Here is a 22,583-nt window from a genome sequence, read left to right as displayed (position 1 = left end):
GGCAGCGGAATGAAGTGGCCTGAATTGAAATATTTTTTCTTCTTATGGCGCAAATATTTCCATTTTTAGGTAAAGCATGTAACTTTACAGCCTTAAAGACAGAAACTTCTGGATCTCTCTGGTGCGCTGCTGTAACGTTAGATGCCGCAGGCAGTCAGCGGGCGTCATCGTGTTTCTGTTGTTGTGACGGAGCAAACCAAGACAAGCGGCCAATGAGTCAGCAGCTGATAGGGGGCAATTTTACCTAACGAACCTATATATAACGATACCAGCCCTGGCTGAAACATCTGCCCAAGAGGTCTGCTAGTTCTTTTACTTAGTCGTTTTTTAGAGGTATCGTTAACAATGGCAGTTCCAGTAGCTGCATTACAGCTGAGCACATCATCCAGCCCTGTTCTGCTGGAGCACAACATTCACATCAGCGATTTGGCTGGGATTTCAAGTAATAATGAAAGCGACACTCTGCCTTTACATTCTTCGTGGACTTTCTGGCTTGACAGGTAAGACACTGCTTGGATACCCCCCCCCCCCCCCCCCTCCTCACCATCGTTATATTATTAATCTATAACCAGTGTCGAGAAGTAGGTGAACTCTTTGTACCTGACCTTTTAATGAGAACAAAGAACAAAGGCGACTTGATCAGGCCTGCTGTATTTCAGTCATAGCAACCAAGATAACATTATAGGTGTGGGAATTATCTGTTTTAATCAATCACAGAGAAATCAGGTTACAATTAATAGTGTTGATGCAGCCTTTCTGCCAACTCGTTGTCTCGTTGACCTACATACTCAAGTCCTCCACTTGGAAGGATCTTAAAATAAACAGAAGGGCGTAATTATGACTGGCTGAACATAATAACGTTGGTGAAGGTCATTTTGAATTCATAATTAGCCTTTACTTGGATTTTTATGAGCGCAGGTGTTATGTAAAAACTTGTTGAGTCACTGCTCATCTGTTGCCATTGTTTGGTGAACCACTTTCCCCCCTTGTGTTGGATTATCTCACACTTGCTATTGCTATATACCAAAGTTCCCAATTTTAAAAAATCAAACTTTTTTAAGGAGGGATTTCACACCTAATGTTAAGTAATCATAGCAGAGTTGAATGCAAGTGATGGTGAGTTGCACAAACCTCCTCATCAACAGTGTGTACAAATCAGAGGGTACTGTGTACTGTGTCCAAATTGGGTCAGTGTTGTTTACTGGCTTATTTGTCACCTGACCCCCCCATCCCACCCTCCCCCACCTGTCTGCTCAGAGGGCCACTAACTGAAACCTGAAACATGCCTGAGTAATGGACTAGAGAGAGAAATGTACCTGGGATCTTTACAAGCGTGCTGTTTTAAAAGAAGCTAAATAAATATAAATGGCATTCAAATGATCTTTTTTTTGTTTGTTTGTTTTTTGTCAGATCTCTACCAGGAACAACAGCAGCTGAATGTGAGTCAAACCTGAAGAAAATCTACACCGTGGAGACCGTCCAGGTAAGATGCTTTACGGTCTTGATGCAAGAGCACTTCACTGATGTCTTTGTGCCTTGAAAGTAAACAGTATGCAGGATTTACTAGTAGCACTAATGCTAGTAGCATCCCTGTGTGCTGTCATACAGGTCAAACCACAACATCAGCCTGTGGTTCAAAGCATCATTATGTTATTATGTGCTATAAAGTACTAATAAAGAGTTTATAGAGCTATTGACCATTTGTTACTGACAACCTAATTAGCATGCTATTTTTCATATACCATAGTGATTATGGCAGGATGTTACAGAGTTCCCCTTTATGAATCTCTGAACACAATTGTGTTGGTTAAGAGCAATGAGGAAAAGACAGTGATTATGTAGATGTGAAATATGAACAAGGCCAACTGTGTGTACCCCCTGTGCCAGTTAATGGTTCAATAAAATAACCCGTTTCCTCTGTTCGCCTCGGCACTGGAGTAGAACTTTTGGAGAGTTTACAACAACATACCTGGCGTGTCCAGCTTGCCCCTGAGATGTAGCTATCATATGATGAGAGGAGAAAGAAAACCACTCTGGTAGGTTTAAATTTAAGTTAAATGCATGTGTGTGTTATTCATAATGTTTGTTATTATTTCAGCTTGGTTTGTGTAATGTTGCCTGCTGTTTTGCGTACAGGGAAGAAGAAAGCAATGCCAAAGGGGGTGTTTGGAAAATGAAAGTACCAAAAGAATGCACTGTAAGTGACATAAACAATATACATATTTATTATGTACTATTTGCTTATCAATTATTTACTATTTATCAGATTTGTCTCCATATTGACAGTCTGTTGTGTGGAAGGAGCTGCTATTGGCTACTATTGGAGAACAGTTCAGTGATTATTGTGCCTCAGGTAAGTTTTTTTTGATTGAGTTATGTGACAATGCAGTTACTTTAGGAAATGAAAACATGAAAAATTTAATATGTACACAATATTGTAAGTCAGAAACCTCATTTCCTGTTGCTGTTCTTGCAGATGATGAAGTAGTTGGGGTCAGTGTCAGTGTAAGGGACAGAGAAGACGTCTTTCAGGTCTGGAACGGAAATGCTTCTTGTGCTAACGAGTCCAACATCTTGGGGAGGATCTACGAGCTCCTTCCAGAAATACCTTTTAAAGCGGTGTTTTATAAGCGTGAGTATTTTCTTGGAATATTAACAATAACAAATCATGGTTTTAAAAATGGATTGACAATAAAACTATAAACCCTACACTGTTTAATAATGTTACTGTACATACAACCAACTGTATACATAACCAACTGTGTATACGTTGTTATACTCTGCATACTTACCAGATGCAAAGATGTTGTTCATACTGTGCATACAACCTTACATTTGCACTCTTCATTCTCTTAACACTGTCCACCTCTACTCTACATACTTTTAATATATTCACATATACTATATAATATCTTTATATTGTAACTTCACTGTACATATCGTAAGATATAGCTTAACTGCACCTAGGTTAGGTTCAAGTTAGATGTTAACTTCATTTCATTAGCTCCGTACCCGCACTCTGCATAATGACAATAAAGTTAAATCTAATCTAATCTAATAAAATGTGAATAATTGTTCCTTTTGCTTTTATTTCAGCACACGAGGAGCACCATGCTTTTGAAGGAGGTCGGTCAAGACCATAGTACATTGTTAACATCAGAACCCTTGAACTATACATGTTTCTTTGCTTATGAACATGTTTTGAAGATATTTCGGTACATTTTGAAGCAGTTGAGTTCATATTTGCTTAATGTGTCATGTTAATTACCTCATAATGTAGCCCATGTTTTATTACTCTCAATCGATGGCATTCCCCATCTTCTGAGCACTACTGTCATTTATAAAAACATCCAAAATACTTTTTAATTTAGTGGACGGCAAACATCGTTTTAGTTTAATTTTATCTATTGCAGTGTTTGTATGTTTTTATACTGCAAAGTTTTGCGAAGCCAAAAACGGCAGATCATGTCAGATTTTTTAAATGTATTATGGCACATTTTGTGCAGTTTCCTGAGCACAGACAAGGCTAGGTCTTTGAATTAAATCTCATTTTTGAAATCTAAGATGAGGCCTAGTTCCACAAAGCAAACCTTTATCTTAACAACACATTACAAGGCTTTTCTAGTCCGCTCTTTTCTCTGTTTTGTATGTTACAGCCAAAATACTGTTGCCTATACCAGAGAACATAGATGTTTAGTATGCTGTAATGCTGATATATGAGCTGAAAATTGCACATTCTTTTTTTATTTTCTTCTTTAGGATAGGAGTGGATTGTGAAAGGAATATGTTTTTGTTACAATAAAATGACCTCGGTACAGAAAACATCATGACACTGAGACATAATATGCAATATTTTTTATTCTGTAGAATTTGCAGTGTTGTGATTGTCATATTGTTTAAGAATCTGTCACGCATCAAGCACTTTGTTTCTCACTGTGTGTGTGTAAGACATCAGACAAGTCCCTTCAGGCCATATGGAGTTGTGTCCACTTTGGTTTTGTTTCACCTTTTCTCATGAAGTGTAAAACTATTTTTGTTCAATTTGCTATGGATTTCTTGTAGTTCTTCCTTCTTTTAGTAGTAAGTGTTGAAATTATATGTTTTTTATTCACCTGTGTTAAAACTACATTTGTGAAACCTATCCTTTATAGATAATATTGGCCCCAGTGTTTATAGAGAATAAACAAATAATGGAGCGAAATACACAAAAAAGAAAATATAACTTTGGTGACTGATTTGGGCCTATTTTAGCGTTATTTGTACAAATCACGGGTGTTTGAAGTGATGCAACCACGGCTGCAGGGTCAAATCTGTTTGTTTACAACTGCTGCACCCAAACAATTTCAGTGTTTCTCAGATCTCTAGGTTTAAAGTTTTTTATTATTTTTTCTGTATTATCTGATGTGAAATGCTGTATTTGTATAATTGAAAATCCTAATCATGTTAGGGAAATGTTACAGTTTAGGAAGCTGCACCATTATACATCTCACCAAAGGCACCTTTCCCGCGTGTTTGTGTGTGACAGAGCGTATGAGTGAGGGCATGAGATTTACTATTCGAAACTGCATAGAGGAGGACAGATTTTTTTCAGTACTAGTACTATTTTGAGGTAATTTCTACGTAGCTATGGAGTATGCATGGACACCCATTGAAAGACTGCTGCTATGATTTCTCAATCAAGTCAAATGTTTTCAACAAAGTGTTTTTGACAAAGTGTTTATGACGCTAGTGTCTTGGCTTGGATTCTCTGCTAAAGAATATTCACAGGAGGACATAGTTTTCAGTCCACCGACTTTGCCAAACTTTATTTTCTCTCTATTCATCTTCATGTAATAATGTTATAAGCACATGCTGTACTGTAGGATAAGCAAATAACAATACCCTTGCACATATACAGTTGACAACTCACTTCAGATCTCCGACCTTGTAAGTGATTGTTGATCTTGGATGGTGCCTTGTGTTTACCAGCAGTTTAGAATGTCATCTGTGTCCAGCATGTTAGAATTGTACAAAGTCGTGTTTCTTTATTAGTTTTACACGTGTTTGAGAAATAAAGATACCTAAACTTTCACCTTTTGATGTTTGGAAAACTTACTGTATGTAATAAATTTTAAAAAAGCAGCATATTACACAATTTGTCTACAAGTGGTAAAAAAAAAAAAAAAGGTCTGATTTTAGATTCAAAGATGAGGACATGAATTTAATCATTAGATTTTTGCAATGAATCAAATATTAGACTTTATAATATTGTAAAGTAAATATTGTTTCTAAATCTAAATTAAGAATCCAACATATACAGTATATGTGTGTGTCATATATATATATATGTTTTATGTTAAATTATGTAGATATATATGTACATATATTTTATATATGTATACATGGTAGTATGTGTGTGTGTATACATATATATATATAGGCACTTAATGGGGACAACATTGACTGTGGATTTTTTTATGCAGTCTCTGATTTTAAACCAAGGAAATGAAAGGCCTTAATTTCATGTAGGCTCTTGTACTCAGCTTTCTTCAGGAGTAGGAAGCGACCATTTCATGACAGACAGAAGGACAATGTCTCCCTCTTTTGGTTGCATCAAATTATGGCCATAAAAAATCCACATTACTGAGCAGGGCGCTTGTACTGATTTTTTTTTAGTGTATGGTATTGGTCTACATTCGGACTGTACAAACTATGGATGAAATGCTCGAGATTGTGTATGGAGAGTGATGCAAGGAGACATTGTTTTGCATATCATATATATCATATATGCACAAGACTGAGAAGCGTCCCTGCGAGCATCCGATTATTGTAAGGTTTAGTTTTACTGGGAATGTCAGAATAATATTCAACTGACGCATACTCTCACATCTTCGAGAGGGATAATGTTATTTGTTACCCTTCACCAAGAACTTTACCGATAAAAAGGTTTTCTGTTTTATCAGAACAGAAGTAATGAGCAATCCTTTCCAGAGGATTTGCCTTTTCCTATTCCTATTATTTCTGTTACAAAAATGTTTCACATAATATTTTAAGATAAACATGGATATGAGGAGTAAAAGATTTAAAGTTTTCCAGGATCGACTGAGCTAAAACCTCATTTATTAGTATCAATTTAGTATTAGTATTTCTGTCTCCATTTTCTATAGCAATTTGCCCTTGATCAAATACAGACCCTGGTCTGTATAGAAATTATGAATTTCATATTGGAGATCATTCAATTTGATCTGCTCTTCTGTGGATAATGTTGCTTTACCTAATAGATGGTTCATTTCAAATATAGATTTTTAGATTTCCCTTCTTCTTAAAATTGCCATTTTCCTTATTTTGAAAATGGAAGCAATTCCATGGTTGCATAAAACTCATAGAAGTGCCCTTTAGAGCCGTCAATTTTGACCTTCTCTGCAACAAAAAAATGATAACGTTATCCTACTTTTTGGGGAGCTTTTCCTTAACCCTGCGTCATGATTCAAGATGGTCTGAAACGGTCTCGCGTGTGACCATGACGTCACCATTGTTTACTTTTACCTAAGCCACGCCCTCTGTTAGCAACTTGTGGCTAGCTCGCTTCCAAGGAAGGCACTGCTCCGAGGTTTGCTCTTCAGACACCACCCCGAGTCAAAAGACTGTCCGCCCGCACATAATTCGGTGAGTAAACATCAAGTCAACAGCGCGCTGGCGCTCATTGAATGAATATTGAATGTAACGTTTGATTCATTGTGATATTTTTTGGGTGGCATAAACATAGAAGAGAGAGAAACGTTTCTTACAAGCTAGCGTTGGGGCAGGCTGCTAGCTTTTGTTGTACTGTCACCGTAAACGCCACCCGCAAGGTTGGTCGAAAATTGTTTTCCAGTCAAGCTAACATAGGTTATCAAAGACAGCGGGTATACAACACTAGGTTAGCTTCACAGTTAACATATTAACTTTAAACCTCCTGTTTTCTCCGTAAGTTATAGATGCATAATAAACGGCTCAAGTCCTCTACGCGAACCTCAGACTGCAACGGTTGGTGTTAACGGATATTCACTCGTATTGCGTTTAGCTAACTTAATGATAAATAGTATTGCCGTAATCAACAAAGCTAACGTTACACCAAATAACGCTCATTCAGAGTTTTAAGTATAACGAATTGGGGGTGAATTGTCAGGTGTAATCTCGGCTGTGTTCTGGAGGTAGGTGTAACGTTAGTTAGCTAAGTTAACTTAGGACTCCATGAAGCCAGCTTCCTATGTGCCCCGAGTTTATAATGCTGCAACGGGATGTAATAAACATAACTGTCTACTTTATTCAATCGTACTTACACAGATTTTGAATGATCCCATTGAAAATGATTAATCGGGCACCGAAGACAAAAGATGTGCTGAAACCTACCAAATAACTCACCACATGAATGAACCACAAACTAAAATATCGATTAACTATGAAAAACAGGCTTTGATCCAGACAAGTTGTAGGTTATAAACATTAAGTTTATTCTGATAAACTGTGAATGATGACAATGTTGTCGATTTGTCGGTTGCATTCCCATTCCCTTGTTATACACTGATTTGAGCACTGGTTTAAATGTAGGTAATGTTATATTGATTTTTTCAAGGGGATTTCATAATTTAAGCTTCCATCTCCATTTGATAATACCTAATAATACCTCATGTGTCAATCCAGTTATCATAAAATTAATTATTACGGGAGAGGGTGTAGATTGTTTACTCTTTCTAAAGGAAAGGCCTCTTTGCAGTGTTTCCTTTACATTCTTTGAGGAGTGCTGGCCCCCACTGCTGTGTGTGAATACTTTAAAATACAATATAAATCAATCATGGACTTATTATAAAACACACTGTGCACTGCAGCACAACTATTCAGTTGTCATAATCCTACCAGATAATATCTGTTTTTAAAATAATGCATAGTAGAGCTGGTGTGGAATGGCCCCACTAGTCAAAATCACCCCTGACATCTTCAGAAATGTGTACAGGAAACACTGTCCTTTGTCTTCATATATTCCTGATCCTGAAAGCAAAAGTAAACAGAGTGGAATCCTCACTAACAGCTACTTGTTTCGATTAGATAGTTTTCAGTTTTAGATTACGGAAATTACCTCACTTTTAATGATTTCTCTATGAATAACGCATTGCTGCAGCTAGACATAACTTACCATTCAGTAGTCACCTATTAGTCATTTTCAAATGCGGGAAATGCTGTGTGTGTGCTTATTTCTTCTTGAATTTTTCTGTAGCTAACTGTTGATACGGCATATGTCATGAGTTTATCTGAGTATAAGTCTTATCGGATAATCTGTCAGATGTTGCCTAAATGTTGATGTTGGCTCTCAGTGGTGCCTAACTGATTGATTGATTAACTTTTGATTGAATTTGATAGTTGGCTAACTCTGAAAAAGTGGCATTATCCTTGAGGCTATGTGGACTTCATTTGAGGCTTTCTGTGCAGGTTTTCCATCTGCTCACTTTATTTGTTTTCCTGCTTTATTGACCTTTGTTTATGCCGCTTAGCTTTTGACTCAAACACACCCAAGCTGTATACATAAAAGCTTACTTGTGCATTGTACTACCTGTCACAGCCGTTTATCGCACCACCTGGTTAATGGTAAATTGTTCCAGAAGGAAGATATGTTTGCACATAAACATGGACCCAGGGCCCCTGTGTTTACAGTAGTCATGGCAGCACTCAGTTATTCAACAAATAGACCTAACATGTTCCTCTCTCACTTGTAGAAGAGAATGTTTGTCTTGGTGGGGAGAGCTATAACAGTGTAGTTCTTAACTGGTAGTCTTTTAGTGCTGTCGCTTTCTACATTCAACACAAGTTAAGTGTCTTGGTTTCCTGGTGACTACATAATGGGACCATTTCAGACACTCGTGTGTTATTGTTATTTTTTGGGGGAGAATGGGCCTCTTATCACCTTATGTTATAATAGACTTGTCAAATGCATCCAGAACGTGGCATTCTGTTTGTCTGCTCCCGGTATTTCATTACATTGTGCTGCCTTATCCAGTTGTTTTCATTGATACATATTTTCTTTCTCAGGTCAGTGAAGTCCAGATGCATGAGTCTGGGTCAGAACCAACACGCCACACCACTCCAGGAAGTCAGACAGAGAACGGGAATAATACCGAGAATGAGAGTCGACTGAAGAGCAGCCAGACTCCTCCTCCAGAGGCACCCAGGGTCAGTCATTCCCAGCTGCGTCCGCTGAACACATCAGCATTAGTCTTTAAAGGCATATTGTTTTTTTATAAAAGTTGCAGAACATATAGTATTTGATCTGAGCATATTTCACAAAAATATGACATTGTGATGATGCCGTACACATGTAGAGCTGAAAGCGTTAGTTGCTTAATTGATAAGAAGTTTACCAGAAAGTTAAGCCGAAGCTCTTTTGATGGATGATCAGTCTTCTTTTCTTGGTTTTTCGCTCCAGCCTTCCAAATGTAAACAGTTGCTGCTTTTATATATTTCACATGATAGTAAATGGAATATCTCTGCACTTTGGACAGTTGGTTGGACAAAGCAAGTAATTTGGAAATGGCACCCAGGACTCTGGGAAGTTCTGATGGGTTCAAGGGAGTTTTTCTGCTCTCAGTGTAGTAGGATCTGTTATTATTATAGCATATTGCTGATGTTGTCATTGGAAACATTTGCTCAAAGCAGGTAAGATTATAACAAATGTGTGATGTAATTCAAAACAAAGAACACACAGGCTTGCTGCTTTTTAAAACAATTTTACAACTTTATTACTACTTCTTTTTTAAAAATATAATTGTGATGGACATTTTATAGATCAAACAATTAATCAAAAAAATGCATTGGCTGATTCTAAGGCAAATTAATCGTTTGTTTTTTGCTGTTGAGCACTTCTGTTATTTTGTTACAATGCCATACAGCTGCTTAGCGCCATGCGTAAATGTTTGTGCCACAAATATGTGTTGCAACTGATGCAGCTGCTTTTACCTCACTAAAGTGTGAATCACAATTAGTTATGCTGCATTTGAATTTATGTACAGCTGGCCTTGTATCCAAACATCCAAATATCTTTTATTGTCAGTATTCGTTGACATACAAGGTAGATGATGATGATAGAGGACACATGGCAGACAGAGTATTGCTATTTGAGAATATGGGGTACTTGTTTTGTTTTTTTTAAACATGTAACGATATCCTTGAACCTCTCACTTTGACTGTCTCCAAACTGCAGTGTTTTATATTTATGCTGAGGGGGAGCGCGGGGATGGGGGGAGGGTGTACTGAGGTTTAGAAGGGGAGGGCGAGCATAACCCCTACTGGGCAGTGGGATCAGTGTTATATTGTTAGTTTTGTTTATGCTCACATCATGTTGGGTTAGCGAGGCTCTGTTAGATTGTTAGGCAGAACATATTGCTGAGCAGTGGTTTTTTTTCAGTGCCCAGAAAACCTTTTCAATGGAAACCATCAGGTTTGTCCAACGCTTTCTGTATTTGTTTTTTGAGATAATAATAATAGAAGCCTATTCAGGTTTCAGTATTTTTAGTTAAAATGTGTCTGTCAAAGAAAGTGCAATTTTATATTTTTAGATCTCATCTTGTTAAATCTTCAGTTGAGTTCTTTACCAAATATGTGTGTTTTTTGCAAAAGTCACTCTTCCTCAGGCCACACCCGTTAGCGCATTTTAGCAAGTATTAACTTTCATCAGGGAGGGCATATTGTGTTTGTTTTTCGGCAAGTTTTCAGCGCTCCTACTTGCTGTCAGTCATCTCTCTGAGTTCACAAGACCAGTCTTGCGGGAACAGATCTGTGTTTACACTCAGTTGCTCACTGGTATGACTTTCAACAATAACAACAACAGTAGATGTTTGGACTTGCTGGCTGCCATGGCAACAGGGATTAGGCAAAGGCTGTTGTTGTGTTGATGGTGTCCACAGAAAAACGGGGGGGGGGGGGGCAACTGGCTCTGTTTGTGGGATAGACCTGTTTTCATTGCTTTGGTGGCCACCTCTGCAGCATTGAATTTCATAAGAAAGGACAAACTAGGAGGCAGTCGTCTGTTATTGTTAGCCCAAAGCCTGTGTGAAATTCACTGTCAGTTTGTTTACCCGATTCAAAACAGACTCTGCCTTGGAGAGAAGTGTTTGTTTGTGGTTCAGACCTTAATTAAAATACGAATCTCAAGTTCTGTTTTCATAAACAGGCTCTGTATGCTTTTTTATTCATTATTTATATTTCTGTGCAATTTTGATTGCTCTGTTTATGTTTACTGTAAACATCCCTTGAGCTGTGAGGCTTGACAGTGAGGGGGGTTGGTGTTGTAATTGCTGCATGCCGATCAGAGGATGTTGTTGTTGTTGTTGTTTTTGTGGTACTGGTTGTTGTTGTTTTGATGGAGTTTTAATTCCCCTAAGGCTTTCAGTGTTGTTGTTGTTGTTTGGTTCATTTTTAGCTGGAATGGCAGTTGAGCCAAGTTCAGCTTGCTAGAGATTGATCAGTGAACTGAGAATAATATATAAGCAGCACCATAAATACATTTTTTTTAATGAGAAAGAGGCATAGGAGGAGAGTTCATTTTCATAGTCAAATAAATGTTTATTTCATTTTTAACATTGTCAGACATTTGCTGGTTCCAGCTTCTCAATTGTGAGCTTTCTTGTATCATACATGATAGTAAACTGAATGTCTTTGGGTTTTGTATATATGCTCAAACAAAACAGACATCTGAAGATGTCACCTTTTTGGTCTGTGGGCAGTGATAACCATTTTTGTCACTATCTTTGACATTGCATTGACAAAATGAATAATTGATAGATCGAGAAAACAATCGTCAGATTAATTGATATTGAAAATAACCATTAGTTGCAGCCCTACATAGGGGTAGGTTTAACATTTGACATTACATGTGTGTAAATTGGGGTCCATAACAAGTCACCCACTATGTACTGAAGTCTTTTACATGAACATGAACGCCATTAAAGGGGAAAATAACAACAAATGCATGGCTGCACTTGTTGTATTACCATTTTTATATATATTTCAATTGCCATTGTCATTATTTTCTGTTTGTAAAGTCTTTGAGGCAAAGCAATTTAAGTAAACTACCTTCTTTCTCTACCTACTACCATATCAACTAAGGTTGGCATAATTCCTGAAGAATTATTTAACATCAGGGCCTAACTGTGCAGTTGTGTGAGAGAACTCTGTAGTTAGAGAGTGCATGATTTTTTTTTCTGTGTGTGTGTGCTGTCACAAATAACCTACTGTTCAGCTATAGACCTCTTAATTTCGCTTTTAGTTGATCTTTATTTAATTAGTTTGGATGCAAGAGGCGCCACCACAAGTAATGTTGGTTCTTTTTATCTTCCCACTGTCACAGTAAAACTTTTCCATTCTGAAGTCTTTGTCTTGTGCACATGTACTCTTGTTAAAATCCCTTTTAGGAACTCTGTTAAACGTATATCTTTTATCACCAGGAAATCAGGTTACTCCTGCAGAAATGTAGCTGTGTCTGGTAAGCCTTTACCCTGATTAAAGAGATACAGTTTCTCTTGTAAACTGATTGTCTGCACGCCTTCCAAATAGACTGAATGAAAGCAGCACACACCCAGAACAGCCTACTTATGTTTTATTTGTCACTAGGGTGTGTGTGTGTCTATTAAATTTCCCTTCTAACGTGTTCTGTCACAGACTTGGTTTTCACTGGGTGTTTTCTTTTCTTGTGTGTTTTCTACTGTTTATTCCTCTTTTTTTGTGGTATGGATTTTAACTTAACACCCTGTTATGGTGTCTTTTTTTTGACGATGCAGGTTCCAGTATCCTTGTCCATGATGACCCCACCAGCAGAGGCCCCACAGCAGCTGCAGCAGACATCACAGCAACAGATCCTCAGTCCTCAGCAGCTCCAAGCCCTGCTCCAGCAGCAGAAAGCACTCATGTTACACCAGGTACTGCATCTTTTAAAAGTTATGTGTTAGTCAAAGTCCAGATTGAACACCATTATTTCCCTTAGCTCATATTTAATCATCATTTCCGCAGCAACAAATTCAAGAGGTCTTCAAGAATCAGCAAGAGCAGCTAAATATGCAGCTGCTGCAACAGAAGAATGCTGGGATTGTTAGTCAAGAGGTAACTTGTATTCATTATTCTTTTATTTTCATCAGTGTATGGATATTTGATCATTATAGCAATATTTATTATGCAACAAGGATAATCAATTGCTGAGTTAGGGACTGTTATTACAACCAGTTGCTTAGCCATGGAATACCACTTTCAAAACATCTGATTTTCTGACAACAAATAGTTCCAGGCTCTACATAGTGTGCGAGTAAATAAAAAAATAGCACTTAAGGTTGAAGCTGTAACAGTAACAGGATTACATAGGAGGTGTTCTTATGGAAGGCGCTTATTTGTGATGATTTCCAGTTAGTTTAAAGGCAGTTGAGTGCATATTTTCCACTTTAAGTTCCTTGAGTTTATCCATTTAAGGTACATCACGTTCAGAAACTACATGTTGCTCTGTCCCAGTGCCTACACTTGGGGTCGCTTGAAGTCGGCGTTGAAGGTGTGTGTGGGCAAAAAAAGACAAAATACCAAAACACAGCACAGTTAACTCACACATTAGCTTACGTGCATGTGTTCAAGGATATAATTTGATAGGCTCCTAGCAGAAATTAGATTTATTAGATTAGCAGAAATTGTCCAGTTTGATGAAAACAAAAGGCATTTTTTAGGTCAGTTGGACACAACCAAAATGCAGGAGAAATTGGTAGTGTTTGTTTCTGCTCACAATGTTTGCCCAACAGAATATTCTGGAAAAAAAGCAGCATCGGCCTTGATCACTGCTCAGATAGATCCTTCTTTTAATTGCTAACAACATTAGCTGACTTCATTAAGCTAAGTGATTGACAGAACCTCATTTTATGGTTGCCCAGTGAGGCAGAACTTTTTTGTGTGTCACACTTTCAGGCCCACAAAATATGTCCAATGTGATGTCTAGTGTTCCTTCGCTCTCTATCATATACAAGGTATATGGTAGTTTATTTATCATCATACAACACAATTCTGCACACACAGAAAATGAAATTTATATTAAAATATGGTAATTTATTAAATTAATAAAATAAAACAACATATATGTTTTTTTTACCCCAAACATTCTGCAGTGCATTTTTTGAATATGCGTTTGGGAGAATGTAAACAGCAGCAACAGGGTGATAAAATGGTTTCATATTCATGTAAAAAAGTCCCAGTGGCCCTTTACTGCATGTTGCCCTCCTTCCCTCTTCCCTCTTGCTATCCTCGGTCCTATCAAATAAAAGCAACAAAAAAAGCCCCCATAAATATCAAAAAAATAAATAAAAAGTCCGCTGCTCTTTAATCCAAAACCCTGTCTTCCTTTTCCCATGACTCTATTTCTGTCATAGGTAATACTTGCAATATATACTAATGAAGCCGGGAAAAAACTGATGGAAAAACAAAAAGTGTAGCGATGTTTGAAGGAGCTACTGGCTGCTGCATCTACATGCGTTGCCTGTTATCGTCATAGAATGAATCTTAGTTAAGATTTCTTTCCTGAAGTAAACTGTTGACAAAAACCCAGAGAAAGATGTGTTCGGTATGAGGAATAGGGAAGTAATATACTGACACATGTTGTGTCACCTTTCTTGTTGTGTCACAGCTGACAGCCCAGCAGATTGCCATCCAGCAGCAGCTCCTTCAGGTGCAGCAGCAACATCTCCTCAACCTGCAGAGACAAGGACTGCTGTCTGTCCTTCCCTCCAGCCCCATCGCAGCCCCAGGTATGCTGTATTTCACTGATTTTGATCTGACGATTTTAAGCTAATTTGGTTTGATTCATTTAAAGTGTATGTATGCAGTTTCAGGCTGTGAGAATGGTATCATCCTGTCTGCTGGTGGAGACACCAGAGAGTCTTCCAGTCAACAATCTACCACCAACGGTCATCACACTCTTTTGAAGAGAAAAGAAAGGTGCTTTAGCAATTTATACCGTCCTGAAACTTTAGTTTCTGTGTAGCTGTGTAGTTTTTCTTGTGCTTGAGCAGTACCAACATGTTGACTCTGAGATGTTTCTTTAATAGTTGACTTTTGTACTTGTTGCAGCGGGTCATTGGATGAAAACACACAGAACAGTCATCCTCTGTATGGAAATGGAATGTGTAAATGGCCGGGCTGTGAGACTGTCTTTGGAGACTTTCAGGCATTTCTCAAGTGAGTGGTGAAACTCTGCATACCTCTAAAGCAGGCATAAAGTCCGCTCACATCTATCATGATGTGCAGTGGCACAGATATAGTAAATATATGGGAAATCAATGTATGTATGTTCCATATTTTATATATATACACAGGAGCTGTAAATGTCACATTTTTAGTGACAGGTTGTCGTCATCAATTATGTATTAACTGTTTTTGTGGTGTGTTGAAGACAAAAAGAGTATTAAAATGATATTTTTCAAGTAAAGTTGAAATTATTCTTGTGGTCTAATTATTCAGCATGTTTTGCTTTCTGCAACACATGGTTTCCCTAAAGCAGGTCATGATTTTGAGTTTGTTTCTTGGCAGACATTTGAACAGTGAACATACACTGGATGACAAGAGTACAGCACAGTGTCGCGTGCAGATGCAAGTGGTTCAGCAGCTGGAACTGCAGGTATGCATTTGATGTATTTCATATTTTCTTTAAAACAAACAACAAAAGGGACTACCAGGGTACCCGCAGGCTCTTAAAAATAAGGCCTTAGTATTAAAAGTATTAAATTTCGTTTACCAATGTCTTAAATTTGTTCTTGTCCTTTCGTAGGATTAAATAAATCCCGTAACGTCATAAATAAACACTTTTTATGTGTGTGACTTTGTAATTTACTCCATATGGTGTGACACTAATGTTATAAGGCAGTACAGGTAACGTTACTGTTTACGTCAGTGTTGACTTTACGCTCTGGACTGTGGAGTGTACGCGGTGCACGAGCTCTGGCATCTAGACTCTGGTGCGAATCAGTCAGTTGTGAGGAAAGAAAACAAAACGTCTCTGACATGCTACTAACACGCTAACGCTAGCTCGTCGCCGGAGATTGCGAAAGTGTCTGAAATTCAGAAAGCCAGACACGGACAAGTGGCGGTTGAGGCCGAGGACAGTGGCGCTCACACTATGGCGAGTGCTAATGTAACAGCGGATCTGGAAGACCCGCCTGCAGGTTCCTGGTCAGTGGACGTTACAACAGCAAACCGAGAGACAGTTGTGTATGAGGACCCTGTCTGTGTATCGGCGTTGCGCCGCTGTTGTAGTGTAACGTTATGTGAATGGAAACATCCGACATGCTAACGCACATTAAACTTACATCACCCAGATGCGCTGATCACCGGGAGGAGGAAAAAACAAACCGGAGCCCAACTCCTTATCCATGCTGCTTTCAAGCCAATACTATATTTCAAACAGCCTTAAGATGCAAAAACCGAACAGGATGGATAATCACTGAAGCAACTGGCATATTAAATTACATTACCTTATCTAGCCAAGGTGTAACTAATTGTAACAAGTCATACTGCACAATTTGTTAGTATTTTTGATTTCAACCCTGAAGAGTTCTTAGTGCACACATATTGGATTCATTTCATAGGTGTAATTTATGCTGGGGATATTGGGGACATGTCTCCAATACTTTTTTTGAAGCATTTGTTAAATATGTTCTGAGAAATGTTAAAAAAACCAAATGGAAATACTTGCGAAAGGTTTATTTGCACAATAAGAAAACATGCAATGCCATTTAAATATAGAAGAAACAAATGTGCATTGTCCAGAAAAAGGTTCTTAAGCAAAAAAAAATTATTCTACCATAAATTGGTGCAGAAAATCTCTCCAGAATGCAGGAAATTGTTTAGTGCTCAGAATTTTCTACGGGACCCCCGGACATCCCATTTATATATTTCAGCATTGAATATTTCATCAAAATAGTGTTAAAATATCTTCTTGTCTTGTTCTCGTGAACCCAATATTCTAAATCGTGCATGTGAGCTAAGTGTATCATCACACCCCTAATTTGAACCCCTGTGTCCCCACCACTTTTCAACACAAAGTGACGTCCTTGATTCATATCAAAGTACAAACACACCCCAAAAAGCTATAATGTGTTAAATATTAATGTATTATAATTTTTTTAAAAATTAAATTCATATAACTTTGTAAATAATTTTCTCGGGCTTAAAATTCATACAGATTTTTCACTATACGGCAGTAAAGTTGGTATTAAATTTCATCTTGGTAGGGCTGTGCAATTAATCAAATTTTTATCCTGATTTTGATTTTGAATTCCAATGATTATGAAAACAAGTTAATTGAAATAAAAAGGATTATTGTGCTGTATGCGGTTTTGCAATGACGCTTTTTTTGTGTTATAAATCCAGCGCACCCTTTGCTTTACAGCAGCACCCTCCCTAAAAGCCCAAACTGCCTCTCAGCCAGGCTGTAATGTTTACTTCTGCTAGAGATGAGATGATGGGGTTATAACTGCTACAACTTGCTAGTCACCATTATTAGCTTAAGCATATGGCATTTTACACTGCATAAATTAGCCTAGTGGCCAGTGGACTTTTCCTCTACTCATAGCTTAACAATTTTCACATTATTTATACTAAACCCAGTGTGTTAAGCCCTGCTTTACCTGGTCTGTGCTTGTAAAATATTCACTGTCCCTGCCATATTACTGAATTCATACTTTTCTATAGTTTTTTTTTTTTTTTAGTAACTGAATCTTACAAAGCAGTCAACCTGGGGAAACACTGCTGCTGTCATACTCTTGCGCTCTAAGATGTAATAATATTCAATTACTTTTTATTAATTCATGGGCTTCATTTGGGATAATGCACCTTTATTTAAAGTAATGAAGCATTCAATTTTAAAAGTGAAATAAATGCATGATGTTTCTTAAGTCAATCAGTAACCTTGTTAATAATTGTGATGTCAATTAGGACCAAAATATACGTACGTGATTATGATTTTTGCCATAATCGAGTAGCCCTGTTGTTTGGTAGAGTGGAGTTTCCAGTCCTTTATTTTAAACTATTGAAAAAGAAAAGGAAGAGATTTCTAAAAACTGCATGTTAAATGTCAGCAGTGGTGGTGTGTTTTCGCACCAGGTCTGGCGACAGAAGTGATGTTTTTAGATGATTACACTTTTCAGGATGCCAGAAAAGAAATGGTATCCACACCGAATGTCATTTAGTCATTTAACACAAGCCGGGAATTTGCCAACTCTCAACTTCTATTTTGGTCCTCTCATCTAACACAGCTGAAAAAGGACAAAGAACGACTGCAGGCTATGATGGCTCATCTCAAGTCCTCTGAACCCAAACCCGCAGTGCAGCCTGTAAGTACCTGCTATGACTGCTTCCTTCAATTAAAATAAATATTGTTTTGCTTGTAGTTACACTGATGTTTTCCTGACTTAACTGCTGTGTTTTTGTTTTTTTCAGGTGAACTTGGTGTCTAATGTATCCTTCTCCCAGGCAACATTGCCCAAAGGCCCTCCTCCCATGAGCTTGTCTCAGAGTGCAACGACGCCATCCACACCCCTGACGCCGCTCTCTGAATCCCCTTCAGTCCTCACTCCCAATAGCATGTTCACTGGAACCCCTGTACGGAGGCGATGTAGCCGCTCTGTCAGCCAAGGTAACTGTGAGATCATGAAATTGAACTTAATTTATAGGTTTTGAGCTGAAACATTTTCCTGCTAAGATACACATATACATAATGTCATGGGGGCACCGAGATAGGGTTTGTTTTCTCATTTATAATTATTTTTATTGACATTTGATGATTTATTGTGTACTAATTCTGTTTCCTTAATTGGAAATGTGTATTATTTTATTCATAATATAATATGTATATATATGTATAAATATTGCCTGTTAATGTCTTTCCACAGATATAGTTGATAATAAGGAGTTCTACTTAGGCACAGAAGTTAGACCTCCATTTACGTATGCTTCTCTCATAAGACAGGTAACGTGTACTTCACTCATTACACATAGGATTTCACATTTTTGCATGACAATATCGACCGTCCAGTTTCTCTAACATGCTCTTGGTCTCTTTCAGGCAATATTTGAATCACCACGCAATCAGCTGACATTAAATGAAATCTACAACTGGTTCACAAGAAACTTTGCATATTTCAGGCGCAATGCAGCTACTTGGAAGGTATGAAATACATAAACGTCTTTGAATATTAATTATTGAAACAGGAAAAGAAAAGAAATTTGGTTGCATTTACTTTTCGTTTTTATTTATCCAGATAAATGCAGATTAAGTACTTGAGGAGTGTGCAAGTCCCAATTTTATTCTTTTCTTTAATATTCCAGAATGCGGTCAGACATAATCTCAGCCTCCATAAATGCTTTGTACGTTTGGAAAATGTGAAGGGAGCCGTGTGGACAGTAGATGAGATTGAGTTCCACAGAAGAAGGCCCCAGAAGACTGCTGGCAATGGGTAGGTATAGTTTGGACGTGAGGCCACAACCCTGTGTGTTTTCAGATATAACTAGAAGTCCGAAGAAGCCTGACATTTTTGACCTTCTAGCTCCACCTTATCAGTACACCCAATATTTACTGTAAGCTGTTTTCTAAGGAGTTTCTAAGGCTAAGTGTGTTACAAGCAAAATCACAATTGGCATGTTCACACAATCAAATGCACACATTTGTGAACAAAATGATACTCTCATACGAACCTAGAAATTTCACAAGACCTTGATCCCTCTGAGTAACTGAGTTGGATAGACTTTATTGTCATCCAACTGCACGTTCACACTGTACATTTGAGCGAGATTATGTTGCAAGGCTCCGAATAAAAAACAGAAGATAAGTAAAAGAAAAATATAAATATATGCTATATAAAAGAAACAGAAAACATTAAAAAAAAGTGACTTTTTTTCAGAAATGTAGCAGCAAACAGAAAAATTATATGTAGCAGCAGGATGTATTATAACAGTCAAATGGACAATATGATGCGCATAGTAACAGTTACTGAGTCCAATAGAGTTCAGTGTCCATGTAAAGTGACTAGTGTCGTATGTATGGGATGGGGGATTATTGAGAGTTTAGCAGTCTTATGACGGGAGGGATGAAGCTGTTTTGGAATCTGGTTGTTCTGCTTTTGATGCTGCTGAACCTCTTGCTGCCCTCTGCTTTGTATTTTTAGTTTGTTGAAGGATGTGATGTCTGAACGTTACAAGAGAAAAGGCTTTTGGGATGTATTTGGGAAATGTAGCGCTATCCCCGATAATAAGTTTGTCTGGGGTTGCTCCAGTGTTTCTGTTTTTGAAGAGGCTTTAACAAAGACAAACCTTTTACTATCGCTCTATACTGAATAGTTACAAGTGCCTGATGCACACCGCTTCAATGTGAAGAAATCCAAAGGTTGACAGGCCCACCGTGCCTAGTTATTGGTTGCTAAGTTATCACTGGACAATTGCTGTCCAGGGGAGGTGATTTGCAAGTGCACCAAATTATGTTCTTAGTATAATGCCATCCCTAAAGTTTGATGCTTATCTCAGGTCCTTAAGGTGTTGATGCTCTCATAAATATAACTTTGTGTTGCATCTCTGTATTAATAGATCTGTGCTGAAGAACTCACTGAACCGTCAGAGCTTGGCTGGATCTGCTCTTCAGGTAAGAATGAATCTGGTATTTCAAGCTCTATTGTTGAATAGTGTATTATAAATGAAGATTGTGTATATAACATGAGGCTGTTGCTGTGTAGAAATCTGAAAGGTGACAAGGTGTCACGATTCATTATGCCCCTAAACTATATATTGCAGTAGTATGAACTAGATCCCGACCAATATGGGATTTTTAAGACCACTACCGATTTTTTCCGACATATCGGCCGATATTCCTTATTTTCTTTTTCTTCTCATGAACAAAGATTATCCCTAACATTTGTTATGTGTAGTTATGAGACCTCACCAACATAACATGACATAACGCAGTTTAAAAATACTCTGGTAAAAGACAGTTGAGAGACAGGAAATGTGGGGGAGAGAGAGGGGCTGAAATGCTGCAAAGAGGTACAGGTCGAACTTTGACTCTGACTCTAACCCTAACCCGGGCTTAAATCTAGTGGTGAGCTAACGACAGCCCCAAAGTAAACTTTATTTTGTTATAAATAGTACTTTGAACAAATGTACAGCTGTTTATGTCAGCTGATTGCTGTTTTGTAGTGAACATTGTGTTGCCAAAAAAGGGAGTTGCAGAGTGCCCACTAGTGGGCAAACTATGCAATGACAACACTCATAACATGATTGAAGGATCCGTCTTCCATCTCTGTTTCTTTTTGTAATTGTCATTCACGGCTGTTATAAACACAGCTATATCTGTTGTCTTAATGCAGCATTATAAATATAAAAGATGAAAATGTTTATTTTTCAGAGTGGTGGTCTAGACAGCAACAACTCTCTCTATAACCCAGCCTCTATGGGCAGCATCCCGTTGCACTCCCTGTCTCATGTTCTCCAAGAGCAGATGAACGGAGCCCTTGCCAATGGCTCTGGATACCAAAGTGACAGCAGTGCAACGCAGTCCCCTCCACAAGCTTTGTAAGTGTCAGCTCCAGAGCTACGTTTCCTGACCTCTCTATTATATTTTACTCGACTGTGATTTAATGTAATAATGTAATCACAAGTCCTGATTCTCATATTTTTGTTCTGCATATTTATCAAAGCAGCATTAAAGAGGAGCAGGAGGATGAGGAGATATGTGAAAATTATCCCTATGAGTCTCCGGAGAGCACAGACGAGCACGGCCACAGTCCAGACATGAACCAAGAAGACGACAATGGCAGCCCAGGGAGGCCCAACCTTCCTTTCGATCGTGTGCCTTCTCTCTGACTATGAGGTCCGAGCTCTGCACTGCAAGGCCGCCTCACTCACCTGTGTGTGACTTTGTATTCCAAAAGTTTCCAAAAAACAACTGCTTCATCTACGTAACCAAACTCCCTCTTCTATGGGGAATTTTTTGTCTTCGTATCAGCATTTCTTATTTTTTGTTCTTAATCTAGTTCTCAGTTGTTTTTGTACAGTAGAGTGAGATCACAAAAAAAACATTTGTGAAATTGTCTGTTAATGATTTTTCTTATTTTGTATATCTGTACACAAAAGGACCATGGTAAGCATAAAAGCCAAAGGAAAGGGAATATGGATAGTTAGCACTTCACAATGAAAAACTCCCCCTCTGTATAGCTAATTTATGCTATAATGGGGACCACACTACCTTGTTTTATTTTATCAGTCCATAATATATAAAGGTTTGTAGAGGAAGTAAAAAAACAAGTTGCTGTAAAAAATGAAAATGTCCACTGCCAACATGATCTGGTATATTTGTATTTAAGGTGTAATCAGTTGATCAAAAGTAACTTCTTTATACTTGTTGGTCTTTTTCACCCCTTCCACCAACATTGCTGAATTTGCTCTGACTGAGCTTGTAAGAATAGATAATATAGATTTACCATCATTGTAAACCAACGCATCTCTATGAATAATAAATTCCTCATGATAAATGTGTATGCTGTATGTGTCTTTTGATTTAGTTTTATGAT

General features: G+C 37.9%; 2 protein-coding genes across 5 annotated transcripts; both read left to right on the top strand.

Moving 5' to 3' along the window:
- The first annotated feature begins 2 nt into the window (after positions 1–2).
- LOC119905245 (eukaryotic translation initiation factor 4E type 3-like) lies at positions 3–5,071 on the top strand. 2 transcript variants are annotated; one of them, XM_038722053.1, is made up of 7 exons: positions 3–500; positions 1,411–1,483; positions 1,942–2,036; positions 2,137–2,197; positions 2,287–2,353; positions 2,477–2,632; positions 3,097–5,071. In XM_038722053.1, the coding sequence occupies exons 1-7, from the start codon at positions 346–348 to the stop codon at positions 3,141–3,143; spliced, it is 654 nt and encodes a 217-aa protein (XP_038577981.1). In that variant the 5' UTR covers positions 3–345; the 3' UTR covers positions 3,144–5,071. The 2 variants fall into 2 exon arrangements, with proteins under 2 accessions (XP_038577981.1, XP_038577982.1); XM_038722054.1 differs by having other exon boundaries at positions 432–500; positions 1,939–2,036.
- A 1,463-nt stretch (positions 5,072–6,534) lies between these two features.
- Positions 6,535–22,548, top strand: LOC119905792 (forkhead box protein P1-B-like). 3 transcript variants are annotated; one of them, XM_038723118.1, is made up of 16 exons: positions 6,535–6,645; positions 9,043–9,183; positions 12,786–12,923; positions 13,015–13,104; positions 14,657–14,777; positions 14,856–14,967; positions 15,100–15,207; positions 15,559–15,646; positions 18,282–18,359; positions 18,466–18,661; positions 18,918–18,994; positions 19,091–19,192; positions 19,354–19,481; positions 20,605–20,659; positions 21,419–21,585; positions 21,711–22,548. In XM_038723118.1, exons 2-16 carry the CDS (start codon positions 9,058–9,060, stop codon positions 21,874–21,876), a joined length of 1,752 nt encoding a protein of 583 aa, XP_038579046.1. In that variant the 5' UTR covers positions 6,535–6,645; positions 9,043–9,057; the 3' UTR covers positions 21,877–22,548. The 3 variants fall into 3 exon arrangements, with proteins under 3 accessions (XP_038579046.1, XP_038579048.1, XP_038579047.1); XM_038723120.1 differs by having other exon boundaries at positions 14,862–14,967; positions 21,714–21,876; XM_038723119.1 differs by having other exon boundaries at positions 14,862–14,967; positions 21,711–21,876.
- Positions 22,549–22,583: the final 35 nt, after the last annotated feature.

This window comes from Micropterus salmoides, unplaced genomic scaffold (genome assembly GCF_014851395.1).
Source record: "Micropterus salmoides isolate LMB-PRFRI ecotype aquatic unplaced genomic scaffold, ASM1485139v1 Ms_hic_scaffold_16, whole genome shotgun sequence".
Taxonomy (NCBI): Eukaryota; Metazoa; Chordata; class Actinopteri; order Centrarchiformes; family Centrarchidae; genus Micropterus; species Micropterus salmoides.
Note: the sequence above shows the minus strand (reverse complement) of the source record. Positions and strands in the feature narration are given on the sequence as shown.